We start from the raw sequence: 16,686 nt of genomic DNA, 5'->3' as shown, positions 1-16,686 counted from the left end.
GATCTCTCAATCTTGTGATTTGGCTCCTGAAGTCTCCTGCAAGCTCGGGGACGGAGATTCTTCAGGTGCGACCACCACTTTGAGAGAAGTTGGGAAGCTGTAGGTTAGGTAGGCACCCAGGAGCTGGGCGCAGGGGGCCGCAGGGCGCCGATGCTGGGGTGTCTTTTCGCATCGGGTAATCTTACCCTCTGCTGGTCGCGGTTGGCTGGTTCTGAGGCTGCAGGCATAGTTAGGAGCGTCGAGGAGGGTCCTTGGGTGCTGGATTCTTGGTCAGAGTTGCTGGGGGGACGTCCTCTGGGTTTTTGTTCACTCGGGCACAGGCCGGGCATGGCCGGTGCAGTGTGTGCTGGAGTTGTGGTTCCTGGCTTGGCACCAGGGGTTGTTGCTTGTTTGAGCAGAACCACTCCTCGTGCGGGTCCCAGTCTTTTAGAGGAGCAATGCAGTCAGGTCCTCTGGGTTGTTTGAGGTTGCTGGCCACTGGAGATGCCGGGATTTAGCAGGAGCAGGTTCGAGGGTCGACAGTCCTGTAGGGCTGGGGCCAAGTCAATTGGTGTCCTCCTGTTAGCAGCTGCACGGCAGGCCTTCTTTCTTTATGTTCTTCTTTCTTGCTTCGGGTTTGGGATCTGTGGAAGGAAGGTTCAGGGTGCCCCTAAAATACAAAATTTAGGGGCGTTACAGGTAGGTTGAGGGTCCCTTCCCTGGGGTGGGTACACCCCCTAGCCTGCCCCTCTCCAGTGGGAGGGTGTGAGAAAGTGGCTCTGTATATACTGTTCCCAAATAGGTACAGGGTGTACAGAGTCCACAGCCCCCAGAGGTTTGGCAGAGGATAAAGTTAGATATAGCCTTACTCTCTAAAATGGTAGCTTGGTCGAGCAGTAAGGCAGTATCAGAGGACAGTGTAAAGCATTTGTTGTACACACTCAGTCAGCAAATGGCCTCACACACTCAAGAACTGAACTCTAGGCCATAAAATAAATAAATAAATAAAATAAAACAAGCATATATTTTTTATATATAAACCATTGGCCTAGAGTTCAGTTATTGAGTGTGTGAGACCATTTGCTGGCTGAGTGTGTACAACAAATGCTTTACACTGTCCTCTGATACTGCCTTACTGCTTGACCAAGCTACCACTTTAGAGAGTGAGGTTATATCTAACTTTAGCCTCTGCCAAACCTCTGGGGACTGTGGACTCTGTACACCCTGTACCTATTTGGGAACAGTATATACAGAGCCATATTCTCACAGGGTGTCCCTGTTCTCCCCTCCTGTTTTCGTTATATATCGATCCCTCTCTGCAGAAATTAGAACAATGCAGTAACATCCAGCCAGTGACGGTTAATGATACTGAATATAAGATACTGGCCTATGCCGACGATGATGCAATATTAACATCTGACATTATCCCGGCATATCCGGCAGTTAAAGATCAGGCTGAGCGGTATGGTATTCATTCAGGGTATAAATTAAATACCGATAAGACTCAGATTCTCTATTCAGGCAGGAAGTCTCTTCCGGATTTGCCAATTGTCAGTAGCAACATATTTGGGGGTTAAGCTTACTGCAGAGGTTGATCAAATCCCAAATATAAATATTGGCCCCATGATTAATACAATCAATCCGACATTAGAAAGGCTAGACCATCTACATCTGTCTATGTATGGTAGAAGTAATGTCATCAAAATGATGCTATTTCCAAAAATGTTGCATCTGTTCAGGACTATTCCTTTGGAATTTCCTGCTCCATGGTTTTAAAAGATCGAAAGGATGTGCTCCAGGTTCTTGTGGAGCTATCATAGATCCAGGAAGGCGGCCAAGTGGCTGACCCTCCCTGGACTGCGGGGGGGGGCTGGGCCATTCCAAATTTTTTGTTTTATTATTGGACATGCATGTTGCAACGTATGGGAGTACTCCTAGTCGGAGAGAAGATCCAATGCTCAGAGGCGGTCAGTCCAACTTTTTATGGAAACGGTATGGGGGATGATGCTAAACATTGTTTGGTCAAAATTTTAGAACCTAGTTATTACAAAAAGACAAGATTCAAGACAATGAAGGCAGCTTATTTGATTTGGAGAAAGATACGTAGCGGATTTCAAATCTTCAATATGAACAGCTTCACGCCATTTTCGGCTTCTGGGATCCTACCTCCAATTTTTCAAGATCAAACCACACACAGATGGGTAACCTCGGGATTAGTACCGTGGGGGATCTGGGACATGTAGACGAATTAGCTCCCTTTTCCTTTTTACAAGAAGAATATGGTTTGGATAAACGAGATTTCTTTAAATATCTACAGATTTGTAGCTTTTTAGATAGTAAAACACAAGGATCTGTTGTAAAATATGGGAAGGTATCATTAGTTGAATTAATTCAAAAGAAATCTCGGCTTGGGGTATTTATCAGATGTTGTTGGGAACCCCACCTGATGATTTAAGTCAGAATGATAAATGGGATCGGAAATTTGGGAAGGAGGGTATTAATATTGAAGATTCACTCGAATTAGCCAACCGGACTCTATTATCAGGTAGTCCTCGGAGCCAACATTTTATGTCTGTTTTTGATCTTTATTATACACTTGCAAAAATTGCCAAATGGGGAGGTAATGTGGGTGGCTCCTGTAGTAGATATGGAAATGCTATCAGCAGATACAGTACATATGTTTTTTTTCTTGCCCTAGGTTAGTGACATTTTTTCAGAATGTTGAACATTGTTTGACAAAGGTTTTAGGGCTTCCAATTTCTATCTCTCTAGATATGGTCATTTTGGGAGTAGCGAGAATTGTGAGCTGGTCGCGGGCTGTCATTGGGCTTGTCTTTGTCAATGGCCTTAGTCCGATTGTGTATTACCTCCAACTGGATTAGTCCCGACCCCCCTACTTTTTGTAACTGGCGCTCCAGGCTTCTAGCTGTATATAACATAGAAGTCTCAGTTTACCGTCTAAAAGGGCAAAGGAGATGGGGGGGGGGTGGGGGTGGGGGGGGGACAACAACTGTGGGCCAATATAACAGATTGGCTTCCGTAACATGAGTAGCGACGGATGTCTTCAGCTGGTATTCCCCCAAGGAGTAAACCTATAAATATGTAAATATGCATCTTCCACCTTGGCTACGTAATAAAGCAGGCTCTGTGTGCCGACTATATGGAACAGCACAGGAAGACCTGCTGCACCTATTATGCTCCTGTAAAGAACTCCTCAAAGAACGAAAGAAATTATTGAAACAATTGTTTAATTTACGAGGGATTCGAACAAGGAGGCAAGCCCTGTTGGCATGCTTTGCACCTAGCGAACCACAACTGAATTGTAGAGCAGTAACATTTCTGAGACTGCGGAAGCAAAATGCCAGAAAGGGAAATATCAAGAACCTAGCCAGAAAAAACATAAGCTAATGTGCAAGGCATCTTTGAAGACAAATTTAAATTTTTAATTTTAGGAGGAAAACTTGATAAGTCATTATGCTGGTATAGTTGTTCAAAACTAGCAAGGTTTATCGGCATGGTTTTAAGACATAAGCATTATGAAGGAACAAGTTTTATGGATGTACTTGATAAATGTTTTACTGAATATATATATTTTTATAAATTGTAATGGTTTTAATTAACTATGCAAATAAAAATTTACTTACTAGAATTGCTAGTCTGGGATTTCATATTCTCATGAATATGATTATGATTTTGACTTTATTTATATTGTCTTAAACTATAAGGAGAGACTGGTTTTTATTTTTAGTGGATAAATAATGGTGTATTTAAAGATGATTTAAGTGTAGCATCTGTTTTTTTGCTTTTTGTTTGTACATATTAACGAACCAGGCATAATGTGTCAATATGAAATGTGGATTTGTTTTTTGCTATGTTTCCTACGCTTTTTCTTGGTATTCTCCTTGTGTTTGTAAACAACAACAATAAAATATGTATTAAAAAAAAAAAAAGAAAAAAAAGCAGTCTCCAGTTAGGATTGTCATCGACACCCCAGAAAGATAAGGAGTGTACATGCGGAATCTCACGGGTCAAGGCAGAGAATTTCTGACTTACAAACGATCAAAATGTTGGTATTTAGGGGAGAGCGCTGCAATATAAGTCTAGCTGCTCTCCATATGCATGTAACATCCCGCTTTTAGGGATCCCCCTACCTAGCGGGCTGCTTACAAGATGCAGGATTAGGGCCTGGACCGACGAAGGAACAGAGACGATAGGAGCGCTATTTAATAACATTTTAATGGATCACAATTTTATGCGGGACACCGGAGTGCCTAAACACTTACATATGTTACATGCATCAATAGTACAATATGTAAGGAAACACTGCCCCCCCCCCCCCAGAGTGTGGAAGCCCCGACACAAACTAGTTAAGTCTCTATATTACATGGGGCAGGGGCGCCACCTCATCAAATGGCTGTATGTGGGTGTCGGGACGCACACTGCGGTGCCCCTTGTCGACCTACGAACCAAATGGGCTGAGGACATGGGATGGGAAATATCCGACAAAGAATGGACCAGCACCCTGGAATACCCCAAAAAATGTACCCGAAACTCAAAATTCAAATTTATACAATGTATGGTGCTTCATAGGGCTTAACTGACTCCACGCCGCCTACAGCGGATGTTCCCAAACATACCACGTCACTGTCCCTGATGTCAGCTATTGGAAGCAGACTTAGCCCATATGCTTTGGGCTTGCCTGCTCCTGAGAGGGTTCTGGGGGGAGGTCCGACGCAGCATAGAGACAGCTACACACCTAAACATTGAAGATTAGATGGAGTGCCTGCTAGGTATTCGCAGACGCTCGGCCCCACAAAGTTCAGCTCAGATTTCTGAACCTTGCCCTCGTACTAGCCAAACGGTCCATAACCATGAGATGGATGTCAGCAAAACCCCCACTCGTGTACACCTGGCATAGCGAAATGATGCGTTGGGCGAGTGTGGGGGGGGCTCAGGGTTAGTGTAAAGACCAGATATCCATGGAGTGGGACGTGCTGTTAAAAGCCTTTAAAGGCATAGATCCAGACCCCATATCTAGTACCCCGACAGAATAGAAGGACATAGTATAGCTGAATTACACAGCGATGCAGTCTATAGTAAAGGACAACAAAGACACACGAACAACATTGTTAACAGTGTCATACTCGATAGTTTGGAACGTAAAGTACCCACATGTGGTTAAATGACTGCCAGGTTTTAGGTGGGAGGGAGGTGGGGGGAAGAGTAGTTAAAACAGTTAATTTTCACAATTACGCTCTTGTCAATGATGCAACCACAGTAACTTTTTACGTACATGTATGACAAAGGATATGTGCAACAATCCAGTTACCGAATGTATAACTGTATAATACCTGTAACCAAATGCTATGCAACATAATTCCTGGACGGTAATGTATCAAACAATGCTCCAAATGTATGTACTGGGAATAATTGGAAAATCAAAAAAATGTTTTTTTTTCTTTCTAAATGTTGCCATTTAGGGCAGTTGACCTAGCCCTGAAATAATTACTTTTCAATTTTAGCATCATCTGCCATGCTACTAATAGACAAAGCAACGATACATGACAAAAAGGGTGTCTGGATATGCTCAAGAGTACTGTTGATGGAGTGCAATCGATATTGAACTTTGATCTGGTGGGCTTCAGAACTAGAATGTGGATAACCCGAGGAGGAACCTTTAAAACAACAAATGATTCTGTGCTGCTAGATATTTCTCATGCCTGGGATACCCCTCCTGTCTAATTATTCACTACAGCATGTAACTAGTTCAGCTGTTGACTCTCAGGCAGTTACAGCCTTTTTTTTTTTAAACACTGCCAGCAGTGAAAAAACAGGTGACATGCTAATTTACTTTGCTCTCTGACTTATGTTCCTCAGTTATTTTTGTTTAAATTGCTTATTTTTCTGGAGCTTGCAATTCTCATCAGTCTTTAATGGTTAGGTTTGAGAAAGCCTTTGAACATTGTAGCTTTATTCCTAAATCCTGAGTGATTGCATATACTATGATGCAATTAAACTGTAATATAAATTTGACTGAAAAATTGGAAATTCACACAAGGACCTCCAGTGTAAATTTGAAACGTTTAATTTGTATTTGTTGCCCTACTATTTTCTCATAGAGAACAAGTCGAAGAGGGATTTGATCCAATTGTTGGTACAGAAAGGATTTGAATCTGACCCGGTTAAAGCTTGGAAAGAAGCACAGGAAAAGGTGAGCATTTTTGCAGATTTAATGAAAGATAATGAAGACTATCTGGCACGTTTTAATAATTAAAAACATGAATGATTTACCTTGCACACATACTAGAAAAAATGTGCTAGAAAATATTTATCTTTCAAGCAACAATAATTCGAAGAGGGAGTTGCATTCACATAATTCTTGTTTATTACAGTGCTTAGTACCAGCATTTATTTATCAACTGCTCTCATTAGTTAGCTGATAAAGGTATTGGTTGGTATGGGAGTAGTTTACACGTATGACCCAATATCCTTTATTCTAAACTGCAAGCTTCGAAATGTCAAACCACCAAAAGTAGACCATTCTCAGTTCGCCACAATGTAGTAGAATCCTGGCTAAACATGGATACTCAATCTATATCGGACACTCTGGTGCCTCACTGCTCCCACAAATTAGTGGGAGGCACGAAAGTCATTTAAAATCTCTAGACTGTAAAGCTGTATCCACCTCTAAGCACAAGTCTTTTGAATGCATAAAAGCAGCACCTGATTATTCACCATTGGATACAGCTTACATTTATATAATTTAGGGATCCCCCACATTGACTGCAATTTTGACAGAGCCCCTGACAGAATACACAGCCAGATTGTCCAGTGAAAACACGTGCATGAGTATGTAATCGGAACACCCTAGTCTATCTCCACAAATAGCTGCAAATGTCTTCCTGTCATACACGTATCAAGAAGTGCATATTATACTTGATCATGACATCCTCCCACCTTAACTAAGAGTTTGACCAGTCCTGCCAACTGTCAATCGCCCTAAGATTTTACACCAAAATCTAGCTGTAAGGATTTGGACATTCTTTTGTCACCAAAGAGAATGATCTAAAATCTTTAACAAAAAGAAAAAGACAGACACACAAATCCACTTATAGTAAATTCTGACAAAGATCAACGTACATACTAACTATCCAAAACCATAAGTTTATTTTGAACAAAACCCCACTGTAAACTGTTAAAACTCTTACAGATCACTAATAATTCATGAACAAACTTCTTTACATCCTGTAGGGGCCCAGTTTCTGCTTCGCAAAAAATGTCCAATGGGCTCCTCACCTTTGCTCGTAGTTTCAATCATCAGGGACTAAAAAGTGCCCAAATATAAGTCTCAGCAAGAGCTCCCATCCAAAACCCAGAATGCTTAGGATTCCCTCTCCATCTCACATGACCTTCTCAGAATAGTTCAGCACCTACTGCCAACAAAGTGTTACAACCAATAAATTATTACATCTCCAAATCATATTTCCATCTCTTACATCCAACCCCACCAATCCCTGGCGGCTCCGAATTAATGCTTCATTCCCAGAGTGACCCACAGTCTGGATTGACCTGTTAAGGTTTTCTCATTCACCACAGAACATAGCCTCAGCTCTGTCAAAACTATTTAAAGTGTTACATGTTCAGTATCTTTCTGCAGAGGAGTTGTTTCCATTGTGCTGAGAGTCGAGAGAGCGTTCTCAAAACCAGGGCCCTATAGTCCCATTGCTCTACTTGCATCTTGACTGTGAGATGCTCCATTGTGTCTTATTTTTCCATTTAGAGCATGAGTGTCTGGCAAATGTTAGGGGCCTTTTGTTTAAAAACGTTTTTAGGTCTCGCCCAGCGTTGCTGCACACATGCGCAGCCCGCTCGGCGAGATTTATTGTAGATGAGGAGTTTGAATAAAAGGGCTTGAAGCCCCGCCCCTTATTTCCATTGGCTTGCGTCACCGTTTATGGTAAACGGTGGGCTGCCATTGGAAATGAGCTTTCTGGGGTGCCTCCTTTTCACTTTTTTTTCCGGCCCACCCGGACTGGCTCGTCTGCTTTCCTTCTATCTTGAAGGTATTTCTTATTCTTTGTGGGAACCATATGTTTTCATAAACGTAAACGGATGGCGAGCGCTTGTTTTTCTCTGGCTCCCATCCCTCATCGTGTCTTTAGTTTACATGATGTTTTAGACATGTCTTCGTTTGCATGATATTTGAGATCTTTTTTTTTTCTACTTCCATCCTTCACTGTGCGTTTAGTTTGCGCCATGCTGGTGTTTTTTTTTTTCTGCTCTCATCCCTCACCGTGTCTTTAGTTAGCATTATGTCGGTAATTTGTTTTTCCATCTCCCATCCCTCGCCATGTCCCGATGCCTCTTCTGTGATTAGGACAGATTGCCTTGCAGCCTCTTGAGCAGGGGCGGCGAAGAGGCTCTCCGAGCTGTCCATTATGGGCACACGGGTCGTGAACAAGGCAGATAGCTATCTTAATGCCTTCGTCTGCAGCCCTAATGTCAGCGCTGCCAGATATTATGGGATGTCGGTTATTGGAAGCTGTCTTATAATCCCTCCATGCCCGTGGTGGGGGAGCGTTGCTTGGCAGAACAGAGGAGGAGCCTGCCTGTAACAAAGGGAACTGAGAGCTGCCGCTCTGTTTACTCTGGGGCTGGCAGAGCTGGGGACTAGGAACCGCGGCCCGAGGTGGCAAGGACAGGGCCTGGTGCTCCCTTTCATCCTCTCTGACACGTACACTTCTCTGTACCTCGGGCTGTCTACGCTGCCTACTACCTCCTTTAATGCACAACTCCCTATACCTCCGGCTGTCTGCGCTGCCTGCTACCTCCCTTAACGCAGAACCTCCTGTACCTCTGGCTTCCTGCGCTGCTTGCGATCTCCTTTAACGCACACCTCTCTGTACATGGCAGTGTGTGTGCTGCGTGCTACCTCCTTTAAAGCACAAGTCTCCTCGTGTCCTCTAAGGGTGGCACAGTAAATGCTGCAGCCCTTAGATGCCTTCTCTGGTCACAGTCCCCTGGGTACCTGTGATATCATTTACCAGGGGCTGACGTGTGGCCAGAGATGCCAATTGGGTTCAGGCTTCATTGCAGGTTTAGGGAAAGAACATTGGCCCTGGGTACCTGATTAGCAGGAGCCCAGGGCACACTCAATCCAAAGCAAATTCAGCAAAAATAAAGGGGGCAACCATGCAGAAAGAGGGTGCTTTTTCACAATCTACAAGATGACGGCGACTGAGTCATGCTTCACCTCGCTTCCCCCATCTTAGGGGTAGGATTGCCAGAGGCGGGCACGCCTCCTATCTTTTTGATTTTTACCACTGGTTTTCCTACCAAATGTGAGGGTGTGTACCAGGGGCTGCCATCTGCTGCTAACAGCAGAGGCTTAGTGTCGCATTACAAAGGCGACGGGCCTTTCAGGCTTCCCTCTTCGAGCACTGGCCCATTTTGGGAGAGGAGGCATGACACCTCTGCCCAGTATGTGCATTGTTTCTGGTCCCAGAGAGCAGGGGCTTTCTACCCAAGAAATATGCCTACAGCCGGTCAGAGACCACACCAGGGTTGGTAGTAATTCAGGGGGCACATGGTACAATAAATCCCCATACTGGCATCAATGTGGATTTATTGAAAAGAGTAGTTTGGTACCACACACTCCTATATTCAGTGGAGTCATCATGGTGCTGTGGAACTCCAGTTGTTGAGTTCCCAGCCCATGTTTTCTCTATGGCTTCACTGGCACTTACAATATTGGGAAATAGTGCCCAATATTGTAGGGTCATATCTGCTCATGCAGAGATGCCCTCACCTGTAGTATAGTGTACCCTTCCTTATGGCTGTGAGGCCTGCTAGAGGGGTGACTTATCTATGTGGTCAGGCAGTGCTAGCTGGCATGGCACCCAGGCAGAATGCCATGTCAACTTTTTCTCCCCCACAGGGACATGCAGGCTGCTGTGGCATGGTCCCAGTTAGGGCGTGTCAAGGGATCCCCTTCAGCTCCCAGGCTCTTGGTTCCCAGGTTACCATTTACTAGGGACTTGCAGAGGGGGAGAAGTGCTAATTGGGGTTTGTTTTAGGGACGCAGCACCGGCACAGGGGACCTGGCTTGCAGGGACTGTGTACCCTACATCGGAAACCACATCAAAACAAGGTAAAAAATAGGGGCTAACCATTCAAAAGAGGCAATTTCTCACAATGTCCTTTTTGAGTCGCTTGTAAGTTATTGGCCATGTGTTTGCAATAAATTATATTCCCCTGTCCTAGGCCTAAGGCTGCTCAACCACACTACCACTAATGGAGCATCTGGGGTTTACATTGTGCCCTGTACACTTCTTGGTTAATCACTGGACTCTGTGCACGGTATAAACAGCTAGTGGTATATCATATACAGAGACAGATTCCTACATCACTGTAAGGCCAAGAGTCCAGTCCTGTAAGCCGTTGCTATGTGACCCTATGCAGTATATGATAACAATACAGCTTGAAGTTCACAGTACAAGTGTATTTTATTTATGACTTAACTGACAACTCCTAAAGTATTAACCCGATTACGATTACCTTGGTGTCTAAACTCATATAAAATATTTCTATAAATTGGTATCCGATTTCGAGTGTCTCGTATACCGTGTGTGCAATAAATGCTTGTCACTACCCTTTGAGAAGCCTAAACTGCTTGCCCACACTACCACAAAAGAGCATTTGTGTTTGCTAATTGTTCTTCTGTAAACCAATAAGAGTTGCCTGGACCCTCTGCACAGTGTACCTCATTTTGGTACCCTATATAAAGAGCCAGCTTCAGATGGATGGATGGATATGAGAGGCGGTCAGTCTTTGGATCCGCCTTTTAGATCGATTGTTCTGTTGAGCTGTCTACGCTTCCACTCACCACTACATCGGGCAGTGGGCCAGCAATTGGCTCTGTTGTACTGCAAGTGTTGGCATTTTACTTGGTCACATGCACATCTGCCTAAAAAGAAGTGCCCTTTGGAGCTAGGGCTGCTGGTCCAATATTTTACCAGTGCTTTTTTATTTCCCTTTTTTGTCCTTCATTTTTAAGTCACCTTTGTATGTTCAAGTTGCAGGTAACAACCAGTTTTTTTCAAGTTACAGTACTTAAAGCAAATAACGTTTTCTTCATGCCAAAGAGTCCTTTTTCCTGTAATTTGCATTAAGACTGAAAAGTTTCAATACCAGTTCTAATTACACTTTCCTGCTGGGAAATACTTGTACTGTTCTCTTAAAATTATATGCGGATAATTTAAAAATAATTATAAAATTGATCATTTTAAGCATATATTTGCCATGTTTCAGCAGCTGCAAGGCATGTTTCTCTTCATTTTCTGTGCCACATCTCCCGCCCCCTCCCCCCCAATAAAAAAAATTGCGCAGGTCCTATTTGCCTTACCAGTGCTTTGTTACGTTTGGGGTTTCAGTATTACCATTAAGCTTTGTTTGAAGCGGTAAGTTGTGTTTCTTCACTATTTTTTTGCAGTTGCCGTGGATCTTTCCTAGGTAGTAGAAGAATAGTTTTTGGATGACTAGAATTGTGTTCGTTAGAAGAACGTTTTTTTTTCTCTTTTTTATTAAAGAGCAAATGAATGTCTCAGGTAATAGGGAATAGCTCAGGAAATAGCAAGCATTCGCTGAAAACGTGTGCCACGTTGAAATCTCTAACCCAAACACTCATTTTTGTCTGCCTGCTAATTTTGACTCCTACTTTTGCCTCCACCTCCTGAATTCTTCAGTCTAGTTTTTAGGACTTTCCCACCTTGCCTTATTCACCTCTTGTTCCTTAGGTAAGGTCTAGCATGCTTTTTTTTCAGCCGGTGCTTTAGTGCAAGTGATTTATATTATGTTGGTAACCCGTGGGACCACCCTCAGATGGCCCTCTTCCCCACTTCCCTAAAATACCCTTCAGCAAGACTGTCATTTTAAAGAAATTGACCAATATCACACCATAACATTAGAATATATCGGATACTTCTGGCAAATATGATAACATTTATAATACTCTGCATCATCTGCAAAGCATGGGTGGACTGCAGGACAAAGTACTTAGAAATTCTATTCCTAAACTACACACAAACTGGCACCCTGAGATTCACCAAATCAAACATGATTTCTCAAGTCAGATTGAAATGCCCAGGTAGATCGATCCGAGTATTAGATTTCCAGCTCTGGAATGGACTGCATTCACACCTCCGGAATCACCTATTTTGTCATTAATCAAGAAAAAAAAATAAAAACAAACTTCTTCAAGAGAGGTCTTCCAACCTAACACAAGATCACTGGGACCAATTTCGCCCCTCCCACTGGCCCTCCCACCCCCCAAATAAAGCAATTGATATGGCCCTATGGAAAGCAAGTTCAATTCCCTTAAATTGTGGACCTTAATGTCTACTTGTGTCCAGATTGCAAAGTACATAATACTTCTTGGATATGAAGAGTTAATTGTTTTTAAAATATATATATTTTTAATAGAACTTCAACATCTACCTCACTGGTGCTATGAGGTGGCTCCATGTCACAAGTTAGTGCTTACAAACCAAATATTTATTTAGAAATGCTTTTGACTAAGAAGACAAGCTTTTTGTCAGCTAGCAATCTTATAACCTTCTGTTGCAGACATTGGTAGCCCTGCACACTTTCGCTACTGGCTGTTGTACATCTAGAAAGTGTGAGCGTTTTCTGGATGCAGAAGTGTTTGTGATCCCACACTGTTTTTCTGTTGGTTTGAGGCAATTACAAGAATGCCCAGGCCAACCAGATTAGTACGTTATTATCATTGTTATCTGGAATGGACTGTTAATGAGTTAAAGATAATAAATGTAGTGACTTTCATTGCAGTCTTTATTAGCCGCATTTAACCCTTCAACCTTAAAATGGAGCGATGATTGCCACAATTTCCAGAGGGTCCGATAAGGGTGCTACCTTTTATGCCACTGTTGGATGCTGAAGACCTTTTTTAAAATAAAACAAAATAGATTAACCATCTTAAAGATATTGGAGATCCTCTTTAAATTAGTGGAAGCTAATTCAGCAAGATAATTAATTGGGCTGAGCGCCCCTAGATGGAGAGGTTTGTAAACTTCCTCTAATGGGCATACGTCTATTTAAGAATTGTTGTGATAGCATTTTTGTGTATTTAGTGCAAGATAGATGTCACGTGTTTATTACCACTTGTTCCTTATTGTGTTTCAGGCAGCAGAAGATGACGACGTGCAAATCGCTGATGACAGCTCCTCCGATTCAGGTTCCATTTCAGGCCCAGATTTCAACTACATTCTAAATATGTCCTTGTGGTGCCTCACAAAGGAGAAAATTGAGGACCTGGTCAAACAAAGAGATTCAAAAGTATGATCTTTGCTTACTTTTAAACAAATTATATTGCATATTTTTGTGAATAAATTCTTCTCTCTTGTATTTGTAAATGTGTAAACCTTGTGTGTGTGAAGATTCCACTACCTGGTGAAGCGTAAGAATGCAATGGTGAAGAAGTGAATGCTAAAATGTACTTTGTAACTTAATGTCTAGTTAACCAAGTTTTAACAAGTTATTTTATCTTTTGTAGGCAAAAGAACTTAATGACTTAAAGAGAAAATCTTCATCGGACCTTTGGAAAGAGGATTTAGCAGCCTTTGTAGAAGAACTTGATGTAGGTTTCAACACAAACTGCCAGTTGTTTATGAAGCGCTTTCTATTAGGTAGAAGAATTGGTTGTGAACATTGGGCTGTAGTAGTCTAATCCTGCTGAGACACTCTGCTTCTTTATTCATAAAATATGCTTTGATTTGGATGCCTTGTCTAAGTGGGAATTTGAAGTGCTCTCACATCCTGCTTTGCCCTTGTTTGGGGTAAATATCATGGTTTGAGAGTTCCTAATGTACCATAAATGTCAAGTGTTTGAGTTACCATTTTTTGGGGACATTTTTCGCTGCCAAGTTCTTTGTACTCATGTAGTCTGTGGTCTGATTTGTAAAAATATGTTGTGGTACGCTGGAATGTTGTTTTTTATACGCTATTCTGTATCTTTAAATGTCATTACAAACTCATTTCTGTAGGAAGTTAGTGGCCAGATATAGGAATTATATCCAGCATGCGCTTTCTTTGAGAATTTTAAAAATGCTGGTGCTGTTATTTAATGTTTCAAAACCCAGCCAGTGAGCTCCATGAATCTGGCTTCGTTTTGTTGTTAGTATATATTTCTGAATATTTTACATTATTTACCTCATTAACTAAATGGCTTTTAAACACCTATTTTAACTTGTAAATTAAATCTACCAAACGGTTAATTTGGAGTAATGAAATATAAAAAAGATGTTCGAAACAATGTGTCCTAAAAAGAGAAGCATTCCCCTTTTAATTGCTCCGATTTTGTCATATTCATCCAACAACTAGCAAAAACTTACAAAAAAAGCTTGTGCTTGAGGTCTAAAAGACCGTTTTAGAGATATTCCTTTTGCTGCAAAAGTTAGAGGATTTAATTTGAGAAAATTAATACAGAGTACATGGATAAAACCTGTTTGCAGAACTTGACTGGGCGATAAAGTGCTGACTTTTTTTTTGTTGCCTTTTTCTCCTTATGTTATTTGAAAATAACTCTGCCTTTATTCAGACAGAAGAAATAATTTCACTCCTCATTCTTCCAGACCCCTCTGCGTGGCTTCACTAGGTTGATAGCTGCTTGTCATCACCTTACTTGGAGACCTACTTGTTTTACCCCTCACACAGTTCTAAAATGCCTTGTTGAATCTAGCACAAGAACTGATTTGGTTCAGTAGTCCTTAAAAATGCCTGACTTTACTGAGGGATGCACTGCTCAGGTATGCATCCAGTAAGTGGTGGAAATACCTGCATGATATGAGTAACTTTCACTAATACAAATCAAGAAATAAACCAATTGATTACCCAATATTCTTAACATGGGCCGCCCCACTAAAAGAATAAAATAATGAAAACTAACAAATAAGCTCTTTATTGCTCCACAGAGCTAAATAAAATCAAGATGCCTCGGTCCTTAACTTGGCTACCTCACCATGCTGAGAGAAAAATGTACAAGAATCACATTTTTGCTACTAAACCCATATACAGTTGGCTAAAAATAGACCAACAATCCATGCTGTCATGTCTTATCTCTAAAACCAGCCAATTATTCACGTCTTCTCTGTTGGTCATGCTTCTGCTGCTACAGAATAAAGTTAATAACTTGCCTGCTCCACAAAATCTTACATTTCCCCCCTTCTTTATAACTGAATTCATTGACGGTGTCTGCTCTTTAAAAACTCAAAGATTCTCCTCTTTGAACCCCTGATGTTTCAAATAATACCTTGCAGTGCTCATTCCATGTTTGGATCAACATCCAGGATCTGGAAACTCCATCCTTTGTGCTTTTCACCTCACTTCTCTTTTTTTGTCTCTAAGAAAGATTTAAAACATTTATTTTTAACAAACATTTATGCTTGTCTCTACTATTCTGTGCTGCCCATCTCTTTGTAGTTTCTACACGTCCTAACTCACTATGCCGGACCTATTTCTGCATTGCATTACTCTTGAAGAAATGGTTGTAAATAGTATACACTTGCCTCCCCAGTATGTTGTTACTACTGAAAGTTCGACTAAATTCCAAAGCATAGTAGTGTAATTTTCATGCCTCCGTTTTATCTTACTGTGTGTCTTAGTAACTTAGTAATATTTTTCAGTGTTTTAACTTTTCACTGTAATCCCAAGTCCACAATCTACTTAAGCTGCATTTCGCTATGCGAAGCGCTGTGCTATACCACAAGGCTTGTCTGTGCTATATAAGCCACAAAACAAACAAATAGAAATTACAGGCTCAGTTTTATTTGATCTTTTCTAGATATTTTAATTCTCATTGTTATTTCAGTTATTTAAAGTAAGTGTAATTCGGCCCTTGATATTTTGCAGCTGGTGTCATACTATACCCATGCCTATTCTTGCCTTTTTTGTCAGCTTGGGAGCAGTTGTCATGAACTGATGAATCAGACTCAGAATTTAGAGTGCAGGGTCCCATTGGGCCAGGGTGAAACCTTGCAATAATCCTTGGCGGTGGTGGCGTCTTCCAAAGACTGATTCTGTGTTAGTACTCATTTGCTGTAATGCAAACCTGCCTACTTACTTTATTTTCTGAGTTGTATAAGGAAGAAGTTTTCCCAAATCCAGAGGCACTTCAAATATGGCTAAGGAAAAAACCCATACCTACTTTGACATCACATAGCCGTGAAGTGCTTGATGCCCCAATAACTCGGGATGAGATTCAGTATGTGTCTCGGAAAAAGTAAAAGCAATAAAGCAGCAGGCACAGATGCGCTTCCAAATGAGGTGTATATACTCTTAATAGAGGAACTGGTCCCGATAATGGAATCTGTTTAATTCGATTTATCGATTAGGGGGTAGAGTTCCTAGGTCCTGGAAAAAGGCAACGATTGTGCTCATTCTGAAGCCCACTAAGGGTCATTTGAAAGCCGAGTCTTATAGACCGATCTCCCTGCTGAACGCAGACTATAAGATCTTCATGAGCATATTGGCAGGAAGATTGGCCAAGATCACACCACAATTGATCCACTTATACCAGAAGGGTTTTATCCCCAAGAGATATATCCAAGAACAGACTCAGCAACTCATTGGCCGCATTGACCTTGCATCTGCACAATCCGAAACCCTGGCCTTGGTGGCGCTCTAGTGTGTTGG

The 16,686-nt window shown here is 41.8% G+C and overlaps 1 protein-coding gene across 4 annotated transcripts in view; it reads left to right on the top strand.

The window, feature by feature from the left end:
- The window catches only part of TOP2B (DNA topoisomerase II beta), a 497,734-nt gene that overhangs the window by 330,000 nt on the left and 151,048 nt on the right, over positions 1-16,686 (top strand). For all 4 annotated transcript variants that reach the window (XM_085630531.1, XM_085630530.1, XM_085630533.1 and 1 more), the window contains exons 25-27: positions 6,099-6,190; positions 13,180-13,332; positions 13,550-13,633. In XM_085630531.1, coding sequence (XP_085486657.1) covers positions 6,099-6,190; positions 13,180-13,332; positions 13,550-13,633 — 329 coding nt within the window. The remainder of the gene's footprint in view (positions 1-6,098; positions 6,191-13,179; positions 13,333-13,549; positions 13,634-16,686) is intronic.

This window comes from Triturus cristatus, chromosome 10 (assembly GCF_964204655.1).
Source record: "Triturus cristatus chromosome 10, aTriCri1.1, whole genome shotgun sequence".
Classification (NCBI taxonomy): Eukaryota; Metazoa; Chordata; class Amphibia; order Caudata; family Salamandridae; genus Triturus; species Triturus cristatus.
The sequence above is the reverse complement of the archived record's forward strand: the minus strand, read 5'-3'. Positions and strand labels throughout refer to the sequence as shown.